This window comes from Muscardinus avellanarius (assembly GCF_963383645.1).
Source record: "Muscardinus avellanarius genome assembly, chromosome: 10".
Classification (NCBI taxonomy): Eukaryota; Metazoa; Chordata; class Mammalia; order Rodentia; family Gliridae; genus Muscardinus; species Muscardinus avellanarius.
In genome coordinates, this window is record NC_137796.1 from 45,804,009 (window position 1) to 45,830,643 (window position 26,635).

The 26,635-nt window shown below is 54.4% G+C and overlaps 1 protein-coding gene across 1 annotated transcript in view; it reads left to right on the forward strand.

The window, feature by feature from the left end:
- Positions 1–21,453, forward strand: part of CHST8 (carbohydrate sulfotransferase 8) — a gene marked incomplete at both ends in the record, with an annotated part of 73,962 nt that extends 52,509 nt beyond the window's left edge. Inside the window, 2 exons of the mRNA XM_080704112.1 lie at positions 19,815–19,852; positions 20,359–21,453. Of these exons, the coding sequence (XP_080560238.1) occupies positions 19,815–19,852; positions 20,359–21,453 (1,133 nt within the window). The remainder of the gene's footprint in view (positions 1–19,814; positions 19,853–20,358) is intronic.
- Positions 21,454–26,635: the final 5,182 nt, after the last annotated feature.

Below are 26,635 nucleotides of genomic sequence, written 5' to 3' on the forward strand. Positions count from 1 at the left end.
ACTTGAGTTAGCATCCTGCCAAGCAATATTAATTCTCCTTTTTTTTAATTCAGGCTAATAGTAATCGAGAGGCAGACCTGCAGAGCAATCTGTTTTGGCACATGCATGTCAAACAGACTATATATCATGACATCAGACATTTTGAGAAAATTGCTTTTCCTCCCTGAATGCCAAGTAATAAATAATCTCAGGTTGAGAAGAGCTCTGCTAAGCATGTGTTTGACTTCAGGGGATGGCCTGTAAGTACTATGAGCCATAGAACAAAAATTGAGGGAGCCTCTTTGTGGGATCACGTCTAGTCTGGACCTTGCTATAACTTGATGTAGTAAAGGCTGTAGGTGTCCTGTCCACCTCCAGCAGGTGGGTGTGCATATCCCCACCACTGGGGATGTGGATGGATTGCCAGCGCCTCACAGCTGCACCTGTAATCAGAGGTTTAACCTCAGTTGACAGCAGTCTCCACTCCTGGAAGGTGACAGCCCTGCAGGTGGCCCGCCACCACTCACACCCCCATAAAACCATTCTCTAGGAGAGAGAAAAGAAGCCCTGATTTGTAGCATCTGCCAATTTCTGTGGTGTAAATATTTCCATGGTATCGTATTCTTAATTGCCATTTTAAAAATAAGTCGCTTAGGGGTATAAACATATGCAAAACATTAACTAAGAAGGAAAGGAATGAAAACCCACAGAATTCTGAGTAGTGTTTACCCTGGGCAGGAGCAGGAAGCTGTCTGAGGACCGAGGATGTCTCCCTCTGACGGGCACAGAGGGATCAGTGCTACTGAAGAACTTCCGGGTGAACTCATGGACGTTTGTGTTGTTATCATTGTTGTCATTAGTACTTAAAGTGCTGGGGACTGAACCCGGGGCCTCACACTTGCTGGGCAAGTGCTCTACTTATGGGCTACACCCAGGCCCTGTATTATTCTTTGTGTGTGTGTGTGTGTGTGTGTGTGTGTGTGTGTGTGTGTGTGTGTGTATTGGGGTTCCTGGAAACTCTTCTACCTCCGGGCTACACTCCCAGACACCTATTTTTATACTTTTTTCTTTGGAAACAGGGTCTCTTAAGTCAGCACGGCTGGCTTCGAACCTGTACGATCCTCCTGTCTCCACCTCCCAAGTGCTGGGATTACAGGCGTGTGTCACCACGCCCAGCCTGTTATTATTCTTTATAGAGGACTTTGTATTTTATTTTGTACTGTATTATGTAATACATCTTTGTATTATTGTTGTTTTCTTTCACACTAATGAAACATTTCAGGCAAAAACAATTCCAAAGAAGCCTTTTAAGCTTTGGGGTTGTTTTCACACATGCAGGGTGTGGCTTTTGGTGGAGGCTAATAGGCAGGTCTCCTGGTTACCCCTGCATTTGTCCCCAGGTGTGATAACACAGATCTCACTCCCAGTGAATTCTGGGGGAGGAAGAACATGATCCTGCGGATAGGTATTTCCATTGTCCTTAAAAGAGGTGGGGGTGAGGGTGAAAGAGAGCTGCCAATCGAACAGATACTACCCATCCCTCATTCACCTAGAGCCAGTTCTACTGACCTGGAGATGCTTGGCAAAGCCAAGCCATGCCCACTGTCTGATTCACATCATTTATACCTTAAATAAACATGATCTAAATATGCCCCAGGTACTTATCAGACCCAGGCACCCTGCTTACCACTTCATGTGTCCCTCAAGCCCCCAGTATTATCTCCATTTTCCATGTGAGGAAATGTAGGATCTCAGCAGTTCCAGACCTGACCAAGGCCCCTGCATCTGGGAAGGAGTGGAGCCTAGGTGTCTACCAGGAAGCCTGGTCCTGCAGCCCGTGATGCTGCCACCACTGAGCAGGGGCACAGCTGTGTCCCCTCCTGGAGCTCAGACTTCCGCTCACCTTCCTTCCCAGATCTGCTCAGAGGTGTGCACAGTGGGCAGGGAGCTCCTGGGTCTTAGGCTGCTCTCTACCTTCAGCTGGAGTCCAGCTGGGGAAGGAGAGGAAGGTCTAGCCCAGACCTAGGCACCCAGGAGCTCTGATCATCTTGGCACAGCTGGGCCCAGGTTGTTCCCATCGTCCTCCATTCCAAAGACACACAGAGCCTGGGAGATAAAGAGATGCCCCCATCATAGAAACAGTGAAAGAGAGGCGCAGACAAGTGAACCGCAGCTGGTCATGGGCGCTCTGTGAGCACTCGCACTCAGACCCTGGTTATCAGGGCTTCTTCACTAATATGGAAGCCCATGCAGCGAGGAGGAAAGAGGGACCTCATCCTGGGAAAGGGTGTGGCAGGCCCTAGAGGAGGTGGAAGCGGGGGAGGGGAACCAGAAGACAGAGAGCAGCTAAGACCTGGAGCTCCCTGCGCGCAGTGCACACTGCTGAGGGACGATGGTGCCTGGGTGGGTGAAAGCCAGAGAAGGAGTGGCCAGGGGAGTCTCCAACTCAAGGGGACCCGTGGAGCAGTGAGCGGGGCCCAGTGCTCTCAGGAGAGCAGGCCAGAGCCTCTGTGTCCAGTTCACTCAGCATACCACCCCCAGGGCCTGCCTGGCACTGCACCCAGCTAGAACATAAATACCCCGGCCATGGAGAGGTCCCTGCACTGCAGCACGGTGCAGCAGCCATTGGCAGCGCTCTGCTCTCTGTGTGGCTCCTGCCTTCTGTGTGTCCATACACTGTGTCGCTTGAGTTCGGCAGGGCAGGAGTCCTCTGTGAAGCCTAGGGCCCTGGCTAGGGCCATTCCAGGATGCTTGTGTGTTTAGGAGACCAAGGTGCCCAAAAGTGGGTCCGAGAGCTCAGGGAGGACCCTGAGAAGATGAAACCCTCCCTGAGGAGAAGCAATGAGGTCAGGAACCTGAGAGGGCGGGGTAGGCGGCTCTAGGGGTGTTGACAGCATGGGGCCACAGGAAGCACCCAGGGCATGCCTAGAGAGCCAGTCAGTGGGGTTGGGAGGATGTGTTCTTGGTCAGGGGCCTGTCACTTGTCAGCGAAGGCTGTGGCTGAGGTGCGTTTCTGCTGGGCTCAGAACCCCATGTGCTCCCCCAGTAGCTCTGGTCACCAGCAAAGGCATGCACTGGGGCAGACTGTAGTGTTTCTTGCTCTTTACCCTCTGCAGCCACCCTCAGGACCCCAGGGCCTGGACCTGGGAGCCATTCAGAGGGGAGGCCATGAAAGTCAACACCTCCCTGTGTCCTGGGTCACTCCTGTCTGCATTGACCATGCCTGGGCCGCTGGCCAGGCCATCTCCTGAGGCTGCCAGAGGAGAAAGTCACACCCAAACCCCTGCCAGCAGCTAGGCCCCAGGGGCTATCTTCCTATCAGGAGACCAGGCTATTGATTCTCTTAATAGACTGCCCATGGGTGACCAAAGGCAGAAAAATAGGCAAAAGCAAAATAAAACATTCTTTTTAATGTTGTACAATGAGCACCGAGGCCTTTAGATTCTCCCAGGCACCAGCCATCCACCTCCTGGGTCGGGGAAAGGCAGCCATGGGCACTGACCTGAGCCCCCCTCATGGGGCATCCATTACCCCTGAGATGGAGCCTCTCCCTCAGGACAGCACCTGTGCCCCCAATCGTCAAATGCACCACCTCCTGCAGCCAAGCAGAGAAGAGCCTGAAGATTTCATTGTGAGCTCAGATTATTATCAAATGCAAGCAATACAAGAGTTATAAGTTTCCCTTTTAATAAGGAATCCCATTTCCTCTTGCGCTTGGTTTTCTTGCAACAGATGTTATTGCAGAAAATGGAACAAAATGGAAAAGACAAAAAGGCGAGTGATTAACTTGGCTGGAAAACCTTGCCAGCAGGCTGTCGGGGCAGCGGGGCAGGGTGCTAGGCTCTCCCGCTGTACAACTGCCCTTCCCCTGACCCGGCTTCCAGCTGCAGCAGTGCCCCATGTGCTCCCCCGTGTGCTCCTGTGCTCGCTGACTCACTGTGCCGCTCGCGATTGGGAGCCGCCCTCCTGCTGTTCAATAACTGATGACCATTTTTCTCCAATTAAACTGAAATTGAAGGATCCTCAGACTTAGACATCCAAGTAAAATAATTAGTGCTTAAAATGTTAATTGTGCTCAGATGTGCCTTTGCCTGTGAAAGCAGTCTGTGAGCCAGCGCATGGGGTGATCTCCATCTCCACACCCCTCCCTGCCAAGCTGGCTGGTCGCCCCAGGACCTCCCCCGCCCCACCCCCATGTGGGCTGCCCAAGGTCACGACTCTGTGCCCATTCTGACAGAGACCTGCTGTGACTCCCTCCAGCCCCCATGCTTCCTACCCCCTGCTGGCGAGCCCACCTTCCCCAGGCACTAACAGTGTTAGCTAATGGTTAGAATCAGGGTATGGGGTCAGGTCTGATCTAGACCTGGGCTGTGCCACCCACCAGGCCAGCAGTGTGGTCATGAGTGAAGTGATTAACTCCTCCCACATTCAGTGCCCTCCTGCCAAACAGGATCATAAAACCCCGCTGACCTGAGCTGCCCCATGCACTCAGCACAGAGCCCAGCGTGCACCAGGTCCCAAATGAATAATTATAGACTCCAGGTTTCCCCTCCACTGGGGCCAGGAGGGGTGGGACAGAGGGCAGAGTCATCATGTCTTTTGCAGCAGGCATGAGGGGCCCTCTTCTGTACCTGCAGTCCCTGCTGACCCTGCCCCCTCCTTGCCCGGGGCATGGGTAAGGTTTCTGTAGCCACCTGAGCCTTTAGAGGAAGAGATGTGGGGACCGCCCACACCAATCACAGCCCATCAACGACCCAACAGGGCCCTGCCCCTAGAGAGGAACTCACCCAGGGCTTCCCCGCGGGTTACTTTGCCCACATGGGAGCCCCAGCATCGTTCTCTGCAGAGATAACATGTCTAAGAGGCTTAGTCTTCTTTATGCTGTGCAACCCAAAGAAATCCACTTAGGTATTCCGTGTTCCCTGATCCGCCACATAATAAGATTCCTTTATCTCTTGTTGTCATGGGAAGTATATATTAACTGATTAATATTAATGTGTTGGCCGATTAATATTAATATCTGAGCCGATTCCTACTTCACAAGGCAACACTGTTGACGAGCGCCACAAAGCCCAGACAGCTGTCGGATCTGGGTAGTTCCCCGGGGAGACGGCAGAAGGCGAAGCTGACCCTTTCCATCGCTGCTCGTTACAGACACCGTGTCATTAGCCGTGTCTGTCAGGGCCGCGTGGAAGTGTGTTTGGACTCTGATTGTGGCAATTAAAATCTCTGCCATCCAAGACAGTGTATTTTATCATTTAAATAGCATTTTACATTCTCCTAACATATTTCGCCAGCAACATCGTTAAATTAGGTGATAAAAGGTTATTTTTGCTTCTGAAGTTGAAATACGTTACCATTATTTCTTATCTTCTGGGAATTAGAAAGGTTTCTGAATTATATGTTCTAAAGGTTTCATTATCAAAATTTGCCAGATTTTACAAAACAAACAACACTCTTTTTTTTCCCCTCCCTGTTTTAATCAAAGGTGGATACAAGCTTTGTCTTCTGACATTGAAGGTTGCTTTGTGCATTTGGTGAAAAAAGAAGCAATGTCCACCCCAGCAGCCAGATACGTATGCTAAGAGATCAGGGGCTGGCGGGTAGGGGCTTGCTTCCTTTCGATTTGGAATGGCCCCTGGCACCGGCACGTGTGCTGCCTCCCTGAGCATCAGAGAAATCAAAGGCCAGGGGGTCCGAGCTTCCTGTCACCCTGGCCCACAGAAACGACACAACTGCAGCCCTGGCTGCAGCCCTGGCCAGCAGGACCGGACTGGAGCCTGCCTGCGGCTACATAGCTCCACATCTCTGGCTCAACCTCCGTCTCCCTTTCTGCTGCTCACTTGTCCAGCCCCAGCTCTTACTGGCCCTCCATTTCAGTTTTTTTCCTCAAGACTTCAAACACCACCCGCCAGCCATCTCCAGCCCCCACCATCTGCAGGTCACCCACCCAACATTCACACACCATCCATATACTGTGACACCCACCCACACACCACACACCCACAACCCATGCACCTGCTCCGTCCTGCCTGCCATCCACGTGCCACCCCCCGCATCACTGTCCCATTGAATGTGATATGGAAGGTGCCCCTTATGTAGCACAGGAGTCCTGCCCCACCTTGATCTGTACCTTCCAATTAAATGTGCCCTGAACAGGACTGGGAGTATATACCTAATAATGGATCACTTTCCACTCAGTATTCTGAGCCGCCCTGGGCCATAACCTCTTGTGGGCACATGGTCTAGGCTGTGGGGCTCTCCCAAGGACATATCCCTTTGCCACCAGCTGTGTTCTGCAGGAATGAGCAGACCTTGGCCTGAAGCTTAACCACATTCCCGCCTCCTCCCATCCTCCTTCCCTCTGTTTTGGTGCCAAGGACAGGATTAATTTTACCAAGGAGTCTCATGCTCTCTCGCAGACTTCTGGCCCCAGAGCCAGCTGGGCTCTATCCAAGTCCGTTGTGGAGGCAAACCTTGAAGTTGATTTCAGTTCTGAGTTCTTACTCTGCAGGGCAGGCAGGGTCCTGGTTTTCAGAGATCACTGCCTGCCAGTCATCTGAGTGGGAGGTGCCAGCACAGGGGCCACCTGTCTGCAGCCTGCCCTCATTCTCAAGGAGCTCAGCCTGCAGAACCATCCTAACCTGGCTCCCTCATGTCTGTCCTCACTTGGTAATGTACAAAGGCATGCTCGCCGAATGTTAGAAATGACACTCGGGACATTCGTCACTACATGCCACCCTCGGCGCTCAGGATAGCGCCTTCCTCAGGGTTTCTGACTCACCAAAATCCCTGCCCTTTCCAGCCATAGATTTTCAGAAAGACCTCAGACATTCAAAGCCCTCTTATGCCCCTTTGAAACTCTCCGAAACCTGATGCCACCAGCGCCCTGCCCCCCACACCTGCGTGTACACAGCAGCTCCTTACACTGCAGTCAACCCCCAAACAAACAGAAAACATGAGAGTCACCACTGTAAGCATGCCCCAGTGATTTATTGCCATCATCACAATATTTTGTTTGGAGCTGTAAACCTCCGGACATAAATCAAGTCATTAGAAGGAATGACGTTTAATCCTGCAGAAGATATCGTGGTGGGCTGAGCAGCTCTCACTCAGCTTTTGAGCCATTAATTCCAGAGAGGACTGCCCCGCCCACACCTACGTGGGTGGCTCCTCAGAAGGCCAGAGGCACAAGCCAGGCCACTCTTGTTTCCTGGAATGGCACATTTCACAGCTGTGAAGGGGTGCTCAAAACACCTGGCCAGTGGTCTAGACTAGGGTTTTAATTCCCCTGGATTTCCTGCAGACAGCCAGGAGGGGCTGCCTCTGTGCCTGTGATTGGCTAGCCTCATCATGAAAGCAGCCACACTGGATTTCAAAGGAAGCAAGAAAACAGCTCAGAACATCTTTAACGACCCCAGCCACCCTGACAAGCAGCCATTACACAGGGAGCATATTCTATTTCCAAAGCCAACCAGACCTAATTTCCAGAGCTTTCTTCCAGATATGCAGACAGGGGCTAAGAAGAGACCTGCAGTCTTTGAAAGAAATATTCGGGGACTTCGGACAGGGTCTTCCAGGGTCTCGGCAGCCCCTCCACCCCCACCCAGGCAAATTCTGGCATCAGTCCCCTGCCAACGGTACTCTCCCACATAGAGGTAACATCCCCAATATTCTGGAGCAGGAAGACTGGGGGTCTTGACTGAGTGGTTTCCTTAAGAGACTGGCAAATTCTAAGCACACATGACAAGTGTGAAAATTCTGGATATCATTTCTAGTGTGCGGTTCTACTCAGTGTTCTTGTGCTCAGAGCTAATGAGGACAGCCTTATGCTGTGGTGTTGACATGTTTCCAGGATGTTGGAAGTCACTGGACCTTGTTGAGTGATTTGTGACCACACTGCTTTCCAAGCTGAGGTCTGTATCCCAGGACTGGCTCATGGGCTTATTTGCACCCAAACTCCTAACAGTTTCCAGCTGAGAGTTCTACCTGCAGAGAGTTCCCAAGTCTGTCTCAGGTTCACATGGCCCAGGTGTCTTCTCTCTCATTGGTTCCTCCATCCTTACACCTCCCTCTGTGTGAAGGGTACTGGCAGCATGTTGGGGAGGGGTCTCCAGGCATTTCCCTCACCTTCACCCCTTACTTGGTTGTCCTACAAAATCTCCAACTTCAGAATCTTCAACGCTCCTCACCACATCAAGACATCCTAATCCATATCCCTGCCTCCTTTGGGCCTCTCTCATATCGGGCTGTTTCTGAGGCACCTCCAGAATGAACTTTGAATGTGTATCCCTCGGGGTCCTCTCCCTTATCTCACCTGTGCAGTGTGCACCCCAGGACGGGTCGCTTCTGCTGGGCTGGGTGCTGCAGTGTGTGGGCCTGTGGACTAGGTGTGAGTATATGATACGGGCACCGAACCCAGCCCCACTGGGAGGTGGCTGTCTATGTTCTCCACAATGCTGGTGACCACTGTGGTCAGTCCATGTGGTCCAGTGGGGTTTGCTGCTGGCCAGAGAGTTCTACTGCTAACAGGGGGTTGGGCCGGGCAATCAGAAGGGAGCAAGTGGTAGCCAGCCACTGCCACGCCCATGGTTGACATCTGTACTTGGGAGTCTTACACACACACACACACACACACACACACACACACACGAAGCCATCCAGATCTTCAGATCTTCAGAAGCCTCCTGAGCTGCTTTTGCCCCATTCCTTGGCTGGATATGACTCCAAGTTCAAGGGCCTGTCATGGAAGTTTCCCTCTCCTTTCAAATGTGGACTGCAACTATCAGATCCCTGGTAGTGAATAGCCCAACACCTCCCCCTCTGCTCCCACAACCCTCCTCAGAGGCTCCAAGCAGCCCTAGCCTTATCCTGGCAGTCTGAGGCTCATGAAAGGTCTGTTCTGTTCAGGTGCCCCTGGAATACGATTGTTCCTTGGTATTCTCCTAATTCTGGGAAGGATGCGGGAGACAGAAGTGGCTGCAGCTGCAGCTGCCCATCCACCCTCTTGAGTCAGGACTGGGAGGGAGGGGCTACTGCCCAGACTGAGGGACCCCTCTGGGGTCTGTCTGGCCATGGGAGGAGCTCTGCCAAAGATCAGAGCATCTGTCTCTGGGCCGCCCTCTGCAGTCTCAGAGGGAGCTGGAGTGCCTCCCTCAGGACAGAGTGCCCGCAACGGGGGGCACTTCAAAGAAGCATCAGCTAAGACGGATTTACTTCCATGACTCTTCAGGGTATCACAGGCAGCAGCTGTGACAGGTCTGACAGCCACAGGCCAGCTCAGTAATTGACGCTGCAGCCGGAACGACACATCCTGAGGCCGGCTAGAGCTGGACAGATCATTATCTTTCAGTCGGGCCACCACAGTAACGAGGCTGCCCCGCTGGCTGCCTCCAAAGGCCCGACTCCGTCCGTGAAGGACGCATCATGTGTGGCTGTCTCCGGAGTGGTTGATGCGCTGGGCCAGGTGCATTGCTGGCACTTTTCTGGCAAACAGGCAACCCCTCTATGGAGTCTCCACAACCTCAGGCCCTGTCGTGACTCCCTCATTTTATTTCTTGGTAACTCCATCGTCAAAGTAGCCCCTTCCTGGAGAGCGGTCACCAAATGCCCTGTCCTCTGACAGGAGGAGTCATTACCTCTATGCCATGTGATCCACTGAGTACAGTGCTGTGACACCATGCTTCCTGTGGGCCCCAAGGAGAAGGCAGGACTCACGCTGAGGCCCAGGGTCCCAGTCCTGCTTCCCAGCACTGCTTTCCTCTGAGAAGTGCTGGTACCACGTCCTCCTCGGCCTCAGAGAGCCACAGGTGGCTGAACATGCATTCATGAATAGATACCTGTCCGGCTCCTCTGACCAGACAAGGCTCATGCCCTCCTTCTTCTCCCTCACTTGCCCCTGGATTCGTTCACACTGGGGAGACCCATAGGCGTTCCAAATGCAACAGAAATATGTCATCTTCACAGGAAATGGCACCAGCTACTCCAGATAGAAACCAATCTCCTCACCCTGCTTCCGCCAGCCCGGGGTGAGCTAGAGCCGGGTCGTGCTGGTCTACAAGGCCCAGCTCCCATGTTCACAACAACAGCTTGGAATCAGAAATCAGCAAGCTGTATGGATCAGGCTCCTCCCTCCTCACTGACCCCACCCGGGAGCCAGTTGTTGAGTATTTGCCAGCACAGCACTGCGCTAACTCCCCTCCTGAAATCAACCAGGCCTTAGGACACCTGCTGGACAGTGGGAACATCACCTGGCCAGTCTTTCTGTTCTGCTATCTTTATCCCAGAATGGTCCTTACATTCAAAACAATCCCATAGCTCAAATCTCTGTAGGCTCCCCTGGGCCTTAAGAGATAAGTTCTAGTGCCTTACCAGGACCCTAAAGCCAGCATCCATGCTCCCTGATTTGTCCTGATACTTGTCACCCTCTACACCCATCCCTTCATTTTATGAACCTTGCTCTCATGGTGCAAAGACACCAAACTCTGCCAGGAATGTCCTAATTCATCCCCCTTGGGTGCCAGCTGTTGTCTCTACCTTCAGGAGATATCACTCGAGAACCTGGGCTGGCTGACATCGCCTGCTCTGGCTTCCAGTACACATGGAATTCTTGGCCAGACTGTAAATTCCATGAGCGCAGGGGCCAACCCCATTCATGAATGACAACCTACCTCTAAATGACAACCCTATTCATGGCCAAGACACCGTCACCAGTGCCTATGACACCACCTGACCCCTCCAAATGCTTGGTCTGCATTTAATGGACAAATGATGTTGGACAGCACCACCATTCAGCCATGGCAGGCCCCGGGGTGGTGAACCAGCTGACTGATGGCACTGCCAGCACTGTGGAAGGCAGGGACAAGCACTCCAGAGGCATCACAAGGCTGGCATCAGGATGCCTATTTTTGCAGCAACATTCACCACCAGCCCCTGATTGTTCCTCTGAGGCCACACACCCTGAACACATGAAGGAGATAAAAGGCCGGGCCAGCTCCAAGCTATGTGCCTGGGATTCTCAGACCACCCAGGGACACTTGCTTCCCACCCAGCACATGCTCTGCACACAGCAGGAAGCCTGCATGTGTGCAACACAGATGTGCACTGTGACGCATTCTCCCGGCGTGCATGCTATAATTGATCCTAAGACAAATACCTCCAGTTCCCTTGAAACACCATGCAAGTGGTATTACAGTACATGGTATGTGTGTGCTGGGCTCACACACATCCTGAACATGGCAGGTGTCACTGCAGGCTCTGACAGGGAAGTGCTTTGAAGCAGGAGTTGAGGACCCCTCCCTGTACACAGGTGGGGCACATGGAGGGGACATGCTCAGGACCCCCACGTGGTGGGCAGTGGCTGGCTGCAGGGTGGGCGGGATAGCTGTTGGGTTCACACACCAGCTAACGGCTGGCTGGTTGACTGACAGGCAGCTCTGATGCTGAACTCTTTGACAGCTCCAAGGGAATTCACAGCTGATGCTGAGCTGACAGGGAACTGCCGAGTTGAATCGTGGATCCTAATCATGGAGGCGAGGGAATGGAATCGCTAAACAAAACAAGGAGCCCTCAGAGCCGTCAGGTGCCCATCAGCCTGAGACGGGAAGATTCCTGCTTCCCTCCGTTGCTGACCTGTTCCACAGTGCCTGCACTGGTGCTGGGCGCAGGGAGCCCCATCTGCCTTGAAGGGAGCCAAGGATCGCCACACCAGCAACTGGAACGTCCGTGCAGAGGGCCCACACTCTACCCAGCTCTGCCTCATTTTGCTTGCACATTTGTTGACTTGCAAATGGATGTTTTATCCCCTTTTATAGATGAGGAATCAAATTCAGTCCCAGGTCACACAGGAAAGTGCCAGCTCTTTTTCTCTCTCTTCATTTCTTATATACTCACTCCTGATTAAAAGCTGTGACTCAAGCTGGGTGTGGTGGTGCATGCTTGTAATCCCAGCATTTGGAGGCTGAAACAGGAGGATCATGATTTGTGGACAACCTCAGCTACTTAGTGAGGCCCTCCGCGACTTAGTGAGACCCTGTTTCAAAATAAAGAATAAAAAATAGGGCTAGGGGTATAGCTCAAAGGTCAAATGCCCCTGGGTTCCATCCCCAGATCCCCAAAACAAACAAATAAATAAATAATAAAAGCTGTGACTCAGTGGCTTCTCCAATCAATGTGCAACATGCTGTGGTTTCAAAATGTTACCCCCAAATTCATGTGTTGGAAGTTTAGTCCCTATTTGATGTGTTGATATATGGAGATGGGCTTTGGGGGAGGTAATTAGGGCTAGACTAAGTCGTGAGGTTGGGGCCCCTTGATGAGATTAGTGGCTTTATAAGAAGAAGAGAGAAAGAGTTTGCAAGCTCTTTCCCTCTCACCTCAAGATTCCCCCCGCCCTCTGTTACTCACAGCAGACACCCTCACTAGATGCAAGCACCGTGCTCCTAAACTTACCAGCCTCCAGGACTGGGGGCAAAATAAACTTCTTTATACGTTACCCAGTCTTGGGTATTCAGTTATAGCAAAGAAAAAGTAATAAATGCCTCAGTATTAAAAAGAAAGACTCAGCCGGGCATGGTGGCGCACGCTTGTAATCCCAGCATTTGGGAGGCTGAGACTGGAGGATCGCGGTTCGCGGACAGCCTCAGCTACTAGTGAGGCCCTTTGCAACTCATTGAGAAACGGTTTCAAAATAAAGAATAAAAAAAAATAGGGTAGGGGGTGTAGCTCAGAGGTTGAATGCCCCTGGGTTCTATCCCCAGACCCATAAAAAAAATTAGAAGAAAAAAAATTAAAAAGAAAGACTCCAGTATGACTGGGTTTGCTTGTCTTAGGGCAACTGGAGGAATCTCAACCACAGAGGCTGAGGCTTGAGGCTGCTGCGGGGACAGTCACTGTACTGCCCCAGGGTATCTGGCCTGAATCCCACCTCCCCAGGGTCCACACACTAAGCACAGACCCCATTTATAAGGGTACCTTCTGCACCTGTGTCTGAGATCATCAGGGTGGGCATGTTCAGGAGAAGCCAGTCTCAGCTGTGTCTGGGAACCTAGCAGAGAATTTTTTTTTCTTTTGGGGTACTGAGGATTGAACTCAAGGGCATTCTACCTTTGAGCTATATTCCCAACCCTATATTTTTCTTCCTTCCTTCTTTTCTCTGTTTCTTTTCTTCTTTCTTTCTTCTTTTTTTTGTAGTACTGGGCATGAAACCCAGGGGCATTCTACCTCTGAGCTACACCCAGCCCTGTGTTTTATTCCTTATTTTGAAACAGGGTCTCACTGAGTTGCAAAGGGCCTCACTAAGTAGCTGAGGCTGTCCTGGAACCACGATCCTCCTGTCTCAGCCTCCCAAGTACTGGGGTGACAAGCATGTGCCACCACACCTGGCTCTCAGATTTTAAAGTTGAATTTTCCTGTGAACACAAGTAAGACTTGAAGGCCTTTAGTGAGGCCGCTTCCACCCAAATCCTGTGCCCGGGGTCCAGGCTGCCCTCCAGTTGCTGAGTATGTTGGTCTCCAGTTTTGCATCTAATCTGCATTCATGAACAGTTTGCCCAGATGAAGGTAGCAGTTCAGTTCACTTAGAGGCGGCCAGGGGCCCCCGGGGGCAGTTTGCCTCTCACCCTGGACCAGCGGAGACCTCAGAACAGCAGGGCTTGGGCTGGTGGGAGGAGCTAAAGGTGCTGTGTCCACAGGGCCCCCGCCCGAGGAGCAGACCCCAGCCTGGCATGCTGCCGATGGCAAGAGGAGGCAGCCATCTGGGGGTGCCCATGGCCGGGGAGCCAGGGTTTCATTGGGGTTTGTGGGTGCCCGGCCAAGGATGGAAGCAGCCTCAGCTTGGCTGCTTTTGTCTGCATTTGGCCACTAGGGCTGGCAGCTGCCACCCACACATCAGCCCCTTCCCAAGCTGTGAGGCCAAGTTGGAGAAGTCCAGATACAACCCTGCCCTCGACTTCTGCAGGGAGAAGCCAACGCCCATCACACCTCCAGCACCTGCTCTCAAGCTGGGCATCAGCCTTGCCACAGGCATTCCTTGAGCTCCGGCTGTGTGCCCAGCATTGTGCCAGACTTATAGACAAACAAGACAAGGCCCCTCTCCTGAGGACACTGAGCACTGACAACCCTTCCCTGCTGATGCACAGGGGAAGTGTTCACCTCCTCCAGGCGCTTCCTGCCCTGCCCTCAACTCTCTCAACTGCCTCCAAACTTGCCCACAGTCACCTCTCCCCGAGCTGTGCTGAATCACGCCTGCCCTCCCGCACGCAGCAGCGCTGCAGTTCCTTGCGTATGCGGTGAAGTTAAGAGGAGGTCATTAGCATGGCTCTGTATCAGTGTGAGGTGTATTTATGAGAGGAGAAGAAGCGGGGTGTGGTGGCACATGCCTGTAATCCCCGCAGTTGGGAGGCTGAGACAATAGGATTGCAGGTTCAAGGCCAGCCTGGGCAATTTAGGAAGACCCTGTTGGAAAATAAAAAGGGCTGGGAGTGTAATTTAGTGGTAGGACATTCCTGGATGGACCACAAGGAAGAGGAAGAGGAAGAAGACGGAAGGAGGAGGAGGAGGGAGGGGGAAATAGAAGAGAAAAAGAGATTAGCCCATGAGGAAAGACAACCAGGTACAAAGGTGAAAATCGAATTTGTGCTGCCATGAGCCAAGGAACACGGGGGGCTGCCAGGGACTGAAAGAGACAGGATGGAGCTTCTCCTAGAAATGTCAGTGGGAGCCCCCTGATACACCTTCAGTTCAGACTCCTAGACTCTAGAGAACGCGTTATTGAGCAGCCCTGTCTGAGATACTTTGTTACTGCAGCCACAGGAAACAGAGACCTCTCTGAGGTTAATTGCCTATGCCATCTTAGGTAGGTCAGGGGACTCAACAGACTGGTGAGACACCAGTTGTTACGAAGGGTTTTTGTTTTGTTTTGTTTTTTTAGCTGTGATTAGCATTTAAATGGGTAAACTGCAGGAGAGCCCTCCAAAATAATGGGTGGGCCTCATTCAATCAGTTGAAGCCCTGAGGAGTAAAAACTAGTATTCCCCTGAAGAAGGAATTCTACCTCCAAACTGCCTGTGGACTTCAGCAACTCTTCCCTGGTTTCCAGCCTGCTGGCTTGCCATGCAGATTTCAGTCTGCCAGCCATAATCACATGAGCCAATTCCTTAAAATCTCTCCTCTCCTCTTCTCTCGCCTCCTTTCCCCCTCCCCTCCCCTTCCTTTCTCCTTCACAGCAGCTGCTGCTTGCTCTCTCTCTCTCTCTCTCTCTCTCTCTCTCTCTCTCTCTCTCAATCTCTCTCTCTCTCTCAATCTCTCTCTCTCTCTCAATCTCTCTCTCTCTCCCCCTCTCCTCTCCCTTTCCTTCTCTCTCTCTTTTCTGTATACATATATATGGAAAAGATATATATATATATATATATATATATATATATATATATATATATATATATATACCCTCTTGACTGTGTTTTCCCGCAGAATCCAAATAAATACCCCCCCTTTCGGCAGTGTTCTGTGCAGGGAGCCTGTGGCTCTCCCAGGGTTCTCTCCCAGAGGGCAGTGCACCCACCTGGCTGCCTTTTTTTGCTACTAGCATCCCGTACCCCAGTGGGCACCCCGCGGCTCAACACTGCTCTGTGGGCCACATGCTGGGCGCCTGCCCTAGGCTGAGGCCTTCCTCAAGCACCTGGCAGGCACAGGGACCTCTAGTTGGAAAGCAGACAGCAGGGCAGACACGGGCAGCCTGCCGCGCCAGGCACCAGCATGCTCCCCGGCCCTGTGACTGCCCAGGGCCTGGGCTCGGGCCCCACAGCTGGGGAACCAGGCTGCAGCTGGAGCCTTGCTGAGGTGCCTCCCCTGATCAGGGCCAGCCTAGGCCAAGAGGAGCAGGCGGGACCCCCGGAGTTCCCCAGCCGTTTGGGCAGTGATGTGGACATGTGAATGGATGGCACAGGTGGATGTGGGCAGCCTGCCACGCTGGCTCAGCCGCCAGAAGATTCGGGCCATGGGAAAGTGGCCAAGGAAACAGCTCCATCGGGAGTCTCCAGGCGGCACAGGGACCTTGGGTCACGCTCCACACAGGCAGGGACTGGGGCCCGCACCCACGCTCGGCCCCTCTGACCTCCACGATCCTCTCTCTGCCTTGCTGGTTCTTCTGTAGGCTTGACTCAAGGATAGCTTTGCTGCCCCAGGCCGCAGTGCCCAGAGTGGCAGGACCTCTCTCCACTCCCCATCAGGGACAGGGATTGGGATTTGAACAAAGAAGCTGCCACCTTCACTCTGGGAATTCGGAGGTGCGTGAGGCACTTCCATTTTTCATCCCACTAGGTGGTGTGTGTCTACACAACTAGACCAAGTCTGGATCCACTGCCACCGCCAGTAGCCCTGAGCATTAGGGGTTGGGTTTTGTGTAGCTCCCAAAATGTCACCTGCATCTCTGGAGAGGACTGAGCAAGGGGCCTTTCTACCCAGGAGCCCAAATGCTGGTGAAGCTCCTCCCCGGCTCTGCCTTGGGCCCAGGCTACATCTGCCCCGCCTCAGCAACTTAGTGAGGCCCTGCTTCCAAATAAAAAGGGCTGGGGCTGTAGCTTGAGGTAGAACATCCCTGGGTTCAATCCCCAGCACCAAAAAAATCAAAAACTGGCCTCACACGTCCTCATCAGCTTCCGCCTCCCTTCAGCAGGTAACCAGGAAGCTGCAGAGTCAGAGTGAAGCCTTCGGCCTAGGGGAGTCCACAGCAGGGAGCCCACGTGGCGGCCCCCAGGACTCACGCCCTGTTTGTTCTCACTGATTCTCACTCTTGGGATTTCGCTTGTGTTTCAATCACTCTCTGAATGTCATCTGTCTGGAAAGAGACAGAGATTGTTTATTCCTTACTGTGCAGGGGGATGGAGCTCCCTTGCAGACTTTTAGCATTATATTGAGAGGAGTGGACAGGTAGCCCAGCACCGGGAGTGGGCAAGTACGTGGCTGCCTCTGGGTTTCTCTGGCGGGGGGTTGGGGAGGCGGGACGTGCATGGTGGCATCAGTGGCACTGGATGAAGAGGAGGCTGGGGGTCATGGCTCGTGTTGCTCAGAAAGCTCACTGTTGTATCTCAGTCGCGTTTATTTAGGGGCTTGAGAAAGGCTGGTGGTGGTTGTATTGAGATCACCCCTTCTCATCTCCTTAAGTCTTCCTTAAGTCTTCCAGAACCCCATGGTTTAGCTGAGGCAGGGCACAATGGAACTTTCCCAGAGCTCATGCGGAGCTGTCCAGGGTGCTGTAGTGAAGCCTACAGACTCAGGACATCCATTGGCTTGCCCAGACCTGGGGGTGGTCTTTGCTTCTGTCCTTATCTCAGCAGTGCATGGGAAAAGCAGTTTCCTCCATACAGAGTGGTCTCTTGGCAAGGGGGACATCCTCGTACACTTCCTTTATTAAGTTTCCTTCTATTCAGATTGGGCTTGTGGGCCTAGGGTTCATCTTTTCCTAATGAGCGGCCATAAGTTGAAGGACTGAGAATGTTCAGGTTAGGACACACTGACAAGTTCCCCCTAAGATCTGCTCTCTGTTATTGCCTCTTTTCCAAGAGGGCCGTTGAGCCAGTTTGGCTTCATGGACTAATGTGGCCATGAAGTCAGCAAATTCACCCAGCCCCAAGTTCTGACTGCAGGAACTATCTCTCCAGCCCAGGCCCAGGGTTCTAGCCGGGCCAGCTGCAGAATGGACCAATGGGGATGATTTCCATAGGCTGAGTCCAGAGGTCCAGGGGGCATGTCCTCCTGTCCAGCAAATGGGGCAGGACCCACAGCCATAGGAGCGGGTGAGCGCATCCTCATCCAGCCTCGCAGACGGGCAGGATGCCTTTGGACGTCTCTCCTCATCCCCGCTCCTGTCCAAATGCAGTATGACTCATTTGCTCCAGAAAAGGAATATAAATACGCACCATCACACCTTGACAAGTTGACAGGAGTGACAAGCAGAGTAAATTCCTGTATCTGAGACTCTGAGGAGGAGAGGTGATTTAGCAGAGCCAGCTGCCATCACCAGAGGAAAATAATTAAGGAAACCCAGTGGTGTGGAGGGAAACTGCATGGCTGCTGCGGGTCCCTTCTGGAGAGAGAGCTGTCATCTTGGCTGCTGGAGAGAACCCTGCTCGGCTCACCAGAGAGAGCTGAGCTCATGCTGGAGACAGCAGCAGGGCGGGGATGGGGGAAGGGGTGGTGGCTGGCGAGGAGGGGAACAGGCTCTGGGACTGGGGGCAGGTATGACAGTGTGAAGGGCTTAATTTTAAAAGGCACTTCTCCATCCAGGCACCCACTGCTCACCCAAGCTCCACATGGAGCCTCCCCTCAGCCTCCATGGAAGAGAAGGTCTCACACAGGCCCATGAGAATGCCTAGAAAGGTGGGCACACCCCCCTTGCCCCAGGAGGGGCACGCCCCTGTTTGCCCAGCCCAGAGCAGGCAGCAGAAGAACGAGGCCCAAGCCCAAGTTCCACCTTTGTTTCCACCTCTCTTGGAGCTTGAAGAAGGTTCCAGAAAGCTCAGAATTTAGGCTTCAGAAAGCCTAAAGCCCATAGGTGACCTTCCCCTCTCCCCTCATTCCTCACTCACTAATAAATGAAGGAGATGTGTGGGCCTGGCCTCAGACCAGCATGAGGTCAAGGACATAGCACTGGCTGAATCTGTAAAACTGGACCTTGTGGAAAAATCCTCAGAGGCTCCAGGTCAGGAAGATCTGCGTGTCCCCTTGCCAGCCGGGCTCCAGCCACTGGACCTCTGTGCAGTACGTGGGGACAGCAGGGGAGTGACTGGGCCATCAGCAGCCCCCCCCCCTCCAGGCAGCAGCCAGGGCTGTCGGTGCACAGTCCCAGGGCCCGCAGTGCTGGCTGCAGTTCTAGCTCTCTGCCTGCCTAAGGGGTGGTGGCTTCTGATTGTGAGTGGGCTTTTGACAAAACCTCAGAGCACAGATGCCCACCCACAGAGGCAGCAGAGCCCCTGATGTGCCAGTGGCCAGGCGGGGACTAGAAGGGAGGCCAAGATTGTTACATAGGCTCTGCCAAGGGGAAACCCTGCCCTTCCAGGGCCTTTCCCTAAAACAGACCAAACAGGGTGCGAAGCAGGATCCTCTCTCGGGCCAAAGATTTACCTCACCAGGTAAATGGAGATGATGGAGAGTCCATCATCCTGGGCGATCCTGGCCCAGCCCAGGGGAGGGCTCTCCTCAGTGGGCAGAGGGGACATTCTGGGGCTCAGTCAGTGACCATCTTCCCCAAGTTACCTGTAAGTGTTTGGTAGGCATCACAGCCCTTCAGAGGAGAACAAGGTGAGCCAGATGTGGTAGCCCTGGTCAGAAGCCAGACACCCTGAGAAGGCCAGAGTTACAATGCAAGCCAAGGTCAGGGAAAAGAGGGGATGCACTCTCTCCCAGGCCTGGTGAGTACAAATGTGTCATATTCCAAATACAGAGAATCTGCACAGATGGAGAGAGGATGGGCAGAGCTTCTTGAGTCTCCTTTTCCTATGGCTTAATAGAAGGCTGTTCCATCGGGCAGGGGTATGGGTACACCTGGACAGGCCACTTACCAGAGCCTCCAGGTCACATCAGGAGGCAAGATGGAGAGATAGTAACATTGGCTGGGAACCAGTGGGACCGTGTCTGCTGAACCCCATTTTATGTATGGGCAGGGGGTGGAGGGACTCTAGCACTGAATCAAGCCCCTCCCCTCTGCCCCTACACTGCCTTTCCCAGTACCTACCCCAAGCTCCCTCCCATCTGAGCATCTAGAGCAAGATCCTGTGAGCAGGTCCCCAGGAACCACATGCTACTTCTGCTGCTGACACTGTCCTCTGTTTGCTTTTTAGGAATGAAGCTCAATATCAGACCGCAGCAGCCCCACAAAGTAAGTTCTCAGAGTCAGAAAAATTGCAGCATACACAGCCTGGGGAAAGCTGGGGAGGGCAGGGAAAGAAGTTTGCAACTGACGTGGAGTCCACTCTTGAAAAGAAAAATATGTCCCGTCCTTTCTGAGGGCCTTGGGAACAAAGCCCAGTGTTTTGGATCCATGAATTTCTCTTTCCTATTAGAAGACTCTTGGCCTGTGCCAAGACAGTAAATCTGAGCCACAAGTTCCCACCGCCCGCCCATCTTATCTCACAGAGGTTTCTGGGGGTACTGCGCCATCTTGTGGAAAAAATGACACTTGTACCTCAGGTCCCAGGCTTGTAAGAATTCCAGGGCCAGCTAAGTGCTCGACCAGGGGTCAGACCTGTCTCCCTCCCCATCACCCATGGAAAAACTCAAGCCACAGAGGGGCAGGAACTTCTGCTGTGATGAGGGCATGGCATCTCTGACCTTTGTGCCCAGCCATCCTGTCCACCCTGGTAACCATTTCCTTTCTTGTCCCAGGCCCTCCCACCCGGCATTTTCCAGGATGGCGACTTGAAGGCATCCTTAGAGAGGCTCACCAGCCAGGCCCCAAGGGGCCGCAGTCTTCTGGAGCCTGACCAGCCTCAATCCCATCCCAAGACAGGGGCCCGGCTGCGACTCCTGCAGCGCCGGCGACGACTGCTTATCAAAAAGATGCCAGCTGCTGTGACCATCCCAGCCAACAGCTCCTCTGAGACCTTCATCCAGCTGGGACCCCAGGCCTTGGACAGCCACTGGGTCAGCCTGCAACAGAGCCAGCAGGAGCGCAAGCGGATGATGCGGGAGGCATGTGCCAAGTACAGGGCAAGCAGCAGCCGAAGGGCTATCACACCCCGCCATGTGTCTCGGATCTTCGTGGAGGACCGCCACCGTGTGCTCTACTGTGAGGTGCCCAAGGCCGGCTGCTCCAACTGGAAGCGGGTGCTCATGGTGCTGGCTGGGCTGGCCTCGTCCACCGCGGACATCCAGCACAACACGGTCCACTACGGCAGCGCCCTCAAGCGCCTAGACACCTTCGACCGCCAGGGCATCCTGCACCGCCTCAGCACCTACACCAAGATGCTCTTTGTCCGCGAGCCCTTCGAGAGGCTGGTCTCCGCATTCCGCGACAAGTTTGAGCACCCCAACAGCTACTACCACCCTGTGTTCGGCAAGGCCATCCTGGCGCGGTACCGGGCCAACGCCTCGCTGGAGGCACTGCGGACGGGCTCTGGCGTGCGGTTCCCCGAGTTCGTCCAGTACCTGCTAGACGTGCACCGGCCAGTGGGCATGGACATCCACTGGGACCACGTCAGCCGGCTGTGCAGCCCCTGCCTCATCGACTATGACTTTGTGGGCAAGTTTGAGAGCATGGAGGACGACGCCAACTTCTTCCTGAGCCTCATCCACGCGCCGCAGAACCTGACTTTCCCCCGGTTCAAAGACCGGCACTCTCAGGAGGCGCGGACGACGGCGAGGATCGCCCACCAGTACTTCGCCCAGCTCTCAGCCCTGCAGAGGCAGCGCACCTACGACTTCTACTACATGGACTACCTGATGTTTAACTACTCCAAGCCCTTTGCGGACCTGTACTGAGGGGCGGGGCCAGCTGCCCAGGGCAGGGGGGGGCTCCCCACCCACTGACCCCTGACCCGTGCGCAGCCGCATCCCACGCTCCTTGGTTCCTCCTCTGGCAGCTGAGATGTACCCAGGACAACAGGGCTCTGAGGTGGTGAGGAGCCGCAGCTGTGGGGTGCAGCAGGCCCTGCGTGGGGACAGAAGCCCTGAGCATTGGGTGGGGACGCTGGCCTTTGTCCTATATCCATTTCCTCACTCCTGTCTGGGGAAGATGCTGAGGGCTCAGCTGATGACCAGGGAAGTCTGAGGCCCGGAGGACAAGGGCCCCAGCGGGAAGGGATTCCCTGCAGTCCCTAACCAATTGCCTTGTACAAACCGCGTGGTTTGCAGCTTTTCTATGACCTGGGGTGGGGGGAGTTCCCAATAAAGCACATGCTTTTCCAATGTCTACTCCACGTGGTGCTGTGGAAACGTGCCGCCCTTCCCCCAAGCTCTCTGGAGTTCCTTTTGCCTCCTCAAGACAGCCCAAACCAGTCACCTGTAGGCCCCACTACAGGAGCACCCGGGCAGCCTGTGTGGGAAGAGAGGCCCCACAGAATCCCACCGCGGTCCCTTTTTGTTGTTGTGGCAGGCCCTCTAAGGACTGCCAGGAGTGGCAAGTTCTTGAAAGCTGCCATGAAGGCTGTGCTGGGGTCCGCAGGGCACTGCATGTGGGTCTCTGGGTGGGGAGGGGTGCCAGCCCCTATGCTAAGCAGGGTTTGGCCTAGAGCTGTCATCTGCAAACCCTCGAACATGACCAGAACACCTCAAGCTGCATGATGGCCCAAACCCAGGTACAGCAGCTCCGGAGGGTGGGGAGGGAGAAGATGGGGAGGAAATTCCTTTTCCAGAGCATACATCTTCATACCAGAGAGGTTCTGATAGTCAGAAGCCAGGGTGTGCTTGAAAGGTCTCAGAGGCTGTATTTGTTGGGGCTGAGTGTGGGTGTGACTGCAGCTGTGTTTGGGTTTGGTTTGATAACAGGAGGGAGGGAGGTGCTGCGTGATTGTGGCGGTTTCTGCTCTGTCTGCCCACGTCTGCCAGGAGCCTCTTTCTGCCCTTCGGAAGGTCTCTCTGGGGTCCCTCCCAGGAGTTTGCTCTCAATCTTCCCACTGGCCAGGGAGATGCCGCCAGACCCCTGGGAGGGGACGGCTCTGGGTGCAAAGGGGGCGTGGCTGGGCTCCGGCCAGGCTCCTGCTGGCATGAGCCGCTCCATCTCCCTTTCTGCCTCCACCTTGGGCTCTGGAACTTTGCCAGATAGAGCAAGGCTCTGAGGCTGCCTCCTGCCTCCTTGGCGCCACGTTCATCAGGAGCCCTGAGCAGGGGCGGGGCGAGGCTGCCTCTCCATTTCCTGCTGGAAGTGACTTGGTCTCTCTGACAGAAGAGACCCAGAGGGACAGGGAGGAGGCTGTGGTCCAGGCCTGGAACTCATGCAAGCAGAAGGCAAAGGCTAAGTCTCAGAAAGCCAGGGGGCCTGAGCTGCACTTGGGCTCGGGCCCATGTGAGAGGAGGGGAGGGGAGGAAGGTGCCAGCAATGATGACCCCTGACCCCGCATTGGCTGTCCTGAGCTCTAGCACTTACCAAGCGAGACCAAATCCACTATGCAGAAGTGTCCCTGGTCATGGATGCCTGGTCATTTGGTGTAGCTAGCCTGAGGCAGAGCGGCACATGTCATCTGCTGAGCAAGGGGACACCTAGAGGCCCAGCTGGGGCAGCCTGCAGGGCAGCTTTACACGGGCTGCTGCTTAGAGACAGGTTGCCCGGGGCCACTTCTGCGGCATGAGTGAGTGTCTGGCGGGCACAGGGCAAGACAGCCTCGTTTACATCACCTCTCAGAGATGCCCAGGCCCGAGCTGGATGGACATACGTGCACAACACACCTGTCAAAGGGGATTTCTTTCCAGCTAGTGACAACAGGAGACACAGGGACCAGGCACCGACCATGATCACCACTTGGTGGTCTCCCAGGTGACCCCCAGCTGAAGGCCACAGGCCCAGGCCTGAGGTTCCACCCGGAATTCACTGAGGTGGTGCTCCAGCCCCAAGCTTCACAGGGATTAGGGAGGTAGCCTGGACCCCAGCAGTGGGTGTGTGGTGCCTGGGCCTGTGCTGTGGGAGCAGGTGGGTGCGGGCATGTGAGCCAGTGTATGGATTTGTGTGTCTCTACCCATGTCTGGGTGAGGGTGTGTGTATGTATGAGCCTATGTCTGTGTCTGGGAGGGGACTGGGGACCATCTGAGTCCTGCCTCCTCTCCAGGGCCATTTGCTCATCACCTTGGAGGTTCAATCAGGAAGTGCCATTTTTTTTTTTTTTTTTTTGGTGGTACTGGGGTTCCTGGAAGCCCTTCTACCTCCGGGCTACACTCCCAGACCTCTTTTTACATTTTATATTTGGAAACAGGGTCTCCTAAGCCAGCGCGCATGGCTGGCTTCGAACCTGCGCGATCTTCCTGTCTCTGCCTCCCAAGCGTGGGGATTACAAGTGTGCACCACCACGCCCGGCAGGAAGTGCCATTTGATCAAGGACCTAGCAAGGGGCTACAGGCAGCTCCCAGAGGTCCCATGGGTCTTCTCAAGGAAGTAACTCCCCAATCTCCAGCAGCTTCCCAGCGTGATCCCTTAAGCAGGCCCTCTATGGAGCAGCCCCAAAGAGGTTCTTATGAGGTCTTTGTCCGTGAGTGGCTGAGGTGCCTGTGAATGTGGACCCTTCTTTCAGTGGTAAAGAGAACAGACGTCCAAAGCCCAGGGTCCTTCTTGAGGCCTCGAGTCTCCCTCCCAGGGAGCTGAGAGTCAAGGCCTAGCCGTGTGGGCAAATAAGTCAAGCAGCTCTGGCCTCTGAGACAGGCTGAACCTTCCTCTCCCTGCTTTCTCTCTGTGGTTTGATTTACAGGCCTGTCCACAGGGTCCCGGACAGAGCCAGGCAAGCAGTGTGCAGAAGGACAGTCCTCCAGCCCCTCCCTACACTCAGGCAGGGCCTCTGGCCAGTTTTTTGTTTCTTGTTTTTTTTTAAATTATTTATTTATTTATTGTTTTGTTTTTTCTTTTGGGACTGGAGATTGAACCCCACGTGCATTCTACCTCCAAGCTGCACCCTCAGCCCTTTTTATTTGTTTTGAAACAGGATCTCACTAGGTTGCTGCTGGTCTCACTCAGTTGTTAAGGCTGACCTCAAAGCTGTGATTCTCCACCTCAGCCTCCTGAGCACCAGGAGTGCCCGTGTGTACCACTGTACCTGGCTCTATTTACTAGTTTACCCCCACTGTATGCCACGTTGATGGGCAAGAGGAGCCTTGAGGGAGCCCATGGCCCTGAAGCTGGAAGCCGCCTCTCCTCCCTGCCCCTCATCTCCCCTGGCCTGTCCTCTCCAGGGAGCACCTGTGGCCAGTCGGGGGAACTTGCTCCTGGCATCCTTCACCGCTCCCCTCCCTGTCGTGTGTGCAGAGGCACCCAGAGCTGGGGACGGAAGCTCAGTGCTGACCCAGGGGACTCAGGATAGGCCAGTGTGGGAGCTGGGGACAGAGTGGTCTGGGCTTAAATATCTCTTCCCTTGTCTCAGGGGATCCCCATCCTGGGGGGCATAATTTGCCCTAGACTGGGAATAAATAGGTGCCCTAGAGGAGCCCCTGGGTGTGGGCCCTGGGTGCTCTGCTGGGAGGGGCTGCTGACTCCTCCCTCTGCCCAGAAGGACCCTTCGCACAAGGGGCTCCGCTGAGAGGGGCAGCAGAGTGAGGCCAGGGGCTGGGTGGGCCGAGGCCACTCAGGAACAGATGCTCCTGCTCCCCACCCCACCCTTGGTCTGGCCACAGGAAGACAGGGATGGGCAGGAGGTGGTGAAGGCTAGGGCAGGAGGCAGGGGAGGAGGGAGGTTGGAGGTGAGTTCCCTTCTCTCTCTCTCTCTCTCTCTCTCTCTCTCTCTCTCTCTCTCTCTCTCTCGGGAGGACTGGACCCAGAAGCATTCTACCTCCAAGCTACATGCCAGCCTTTTTATTTTTTACTTTGAAACAGGTTCTCACTAGGTTACTTACGGTCTCCCTAAGTTTTCGAAGCTGGACTTGAGTCTGCAGTCCTCCTTCTCAGCCTCCAAGTACTTGAATTGCAGGCATGGTCCAACAAAGGAGTTTTTGTTTTTGAGGATGGAGCCCAGGGCCTCATGCATGCCAGGCATGCTCTACCACTCAGCCGCACCCCAGGTCAGAGGTGAGCCATTTCTTTTCTTTTTTCTGGTGGGTCTGGGGATGGAACCCGGGGGCATTCAACCACCGAGCTATACCCCCTGCCCTATTTTTTTTATTCTTTATTTTGAAACAGGGTCTCACTAGGTTGCGGGGGGTGGGGGGGCACTAAGTAGCTGAGGCTGACCGAAAACCGCTATTCTCCAGTCTTAGCCTCCCGAATGCTAGCATTACAAGCGCGTGCCACCATGCCCGGCGTGAGTCATTTCTAATCCCAAGGCTCAGGTGGCCCTGCCACACTGCCTGGCGTGCCAGCCAGAATCAGGGGCTCATGGCCACACCATGTGGGCACCCTGGCATGCACTGCCTGATACAGCTTCCCCAGAGGCCCTGTGCAGGTGCACCTCACCCTACTTTACAGATGACGAGGCTGGGGCACCAACTCGAGTTAGAGCTGGGGCTCCACCTCAAGCAATCTGGCTGGGCGCCCTTGCTATGTGCCCACCCACCTCACCGGCCTTAGCACTGTGGTCTCCACAGGTGCAGAGATCACCCTTGACCACCAGGTGGGGCCATGTCCTTGCTCCTGAGCAGCAACCTAGGTATCCCTGAACCGCCCAGGAGGTGGCAGCAACACTCCAGCTGTGCACAGCTCCAGGCCTGAACCTGCAGCCTTCCCAAGGGGGCACGAGGACCCTGTCCCTCCACTGTCTCTGGGCAGACCCTGGAGGTTACTCTCCAAGCCAGCAGCTCCAGGGGACACATCTGCCTAACACCAAGCTCCTCAACGCCAGTGCCCCTCCCCTGCGCGCGGGCCTAGGGCAGGGGCACCAGCCACCTGCGCGCTTGTCCTCCCCCTCTCCACGGGGAAAATGTCAGACCTTCTCAGACCCCACCGACAACAAGTGCATGCATGCATACACACACACACACACACACACACACACACACACACACACACTGACAAACCGACACACTGTCCTGACAC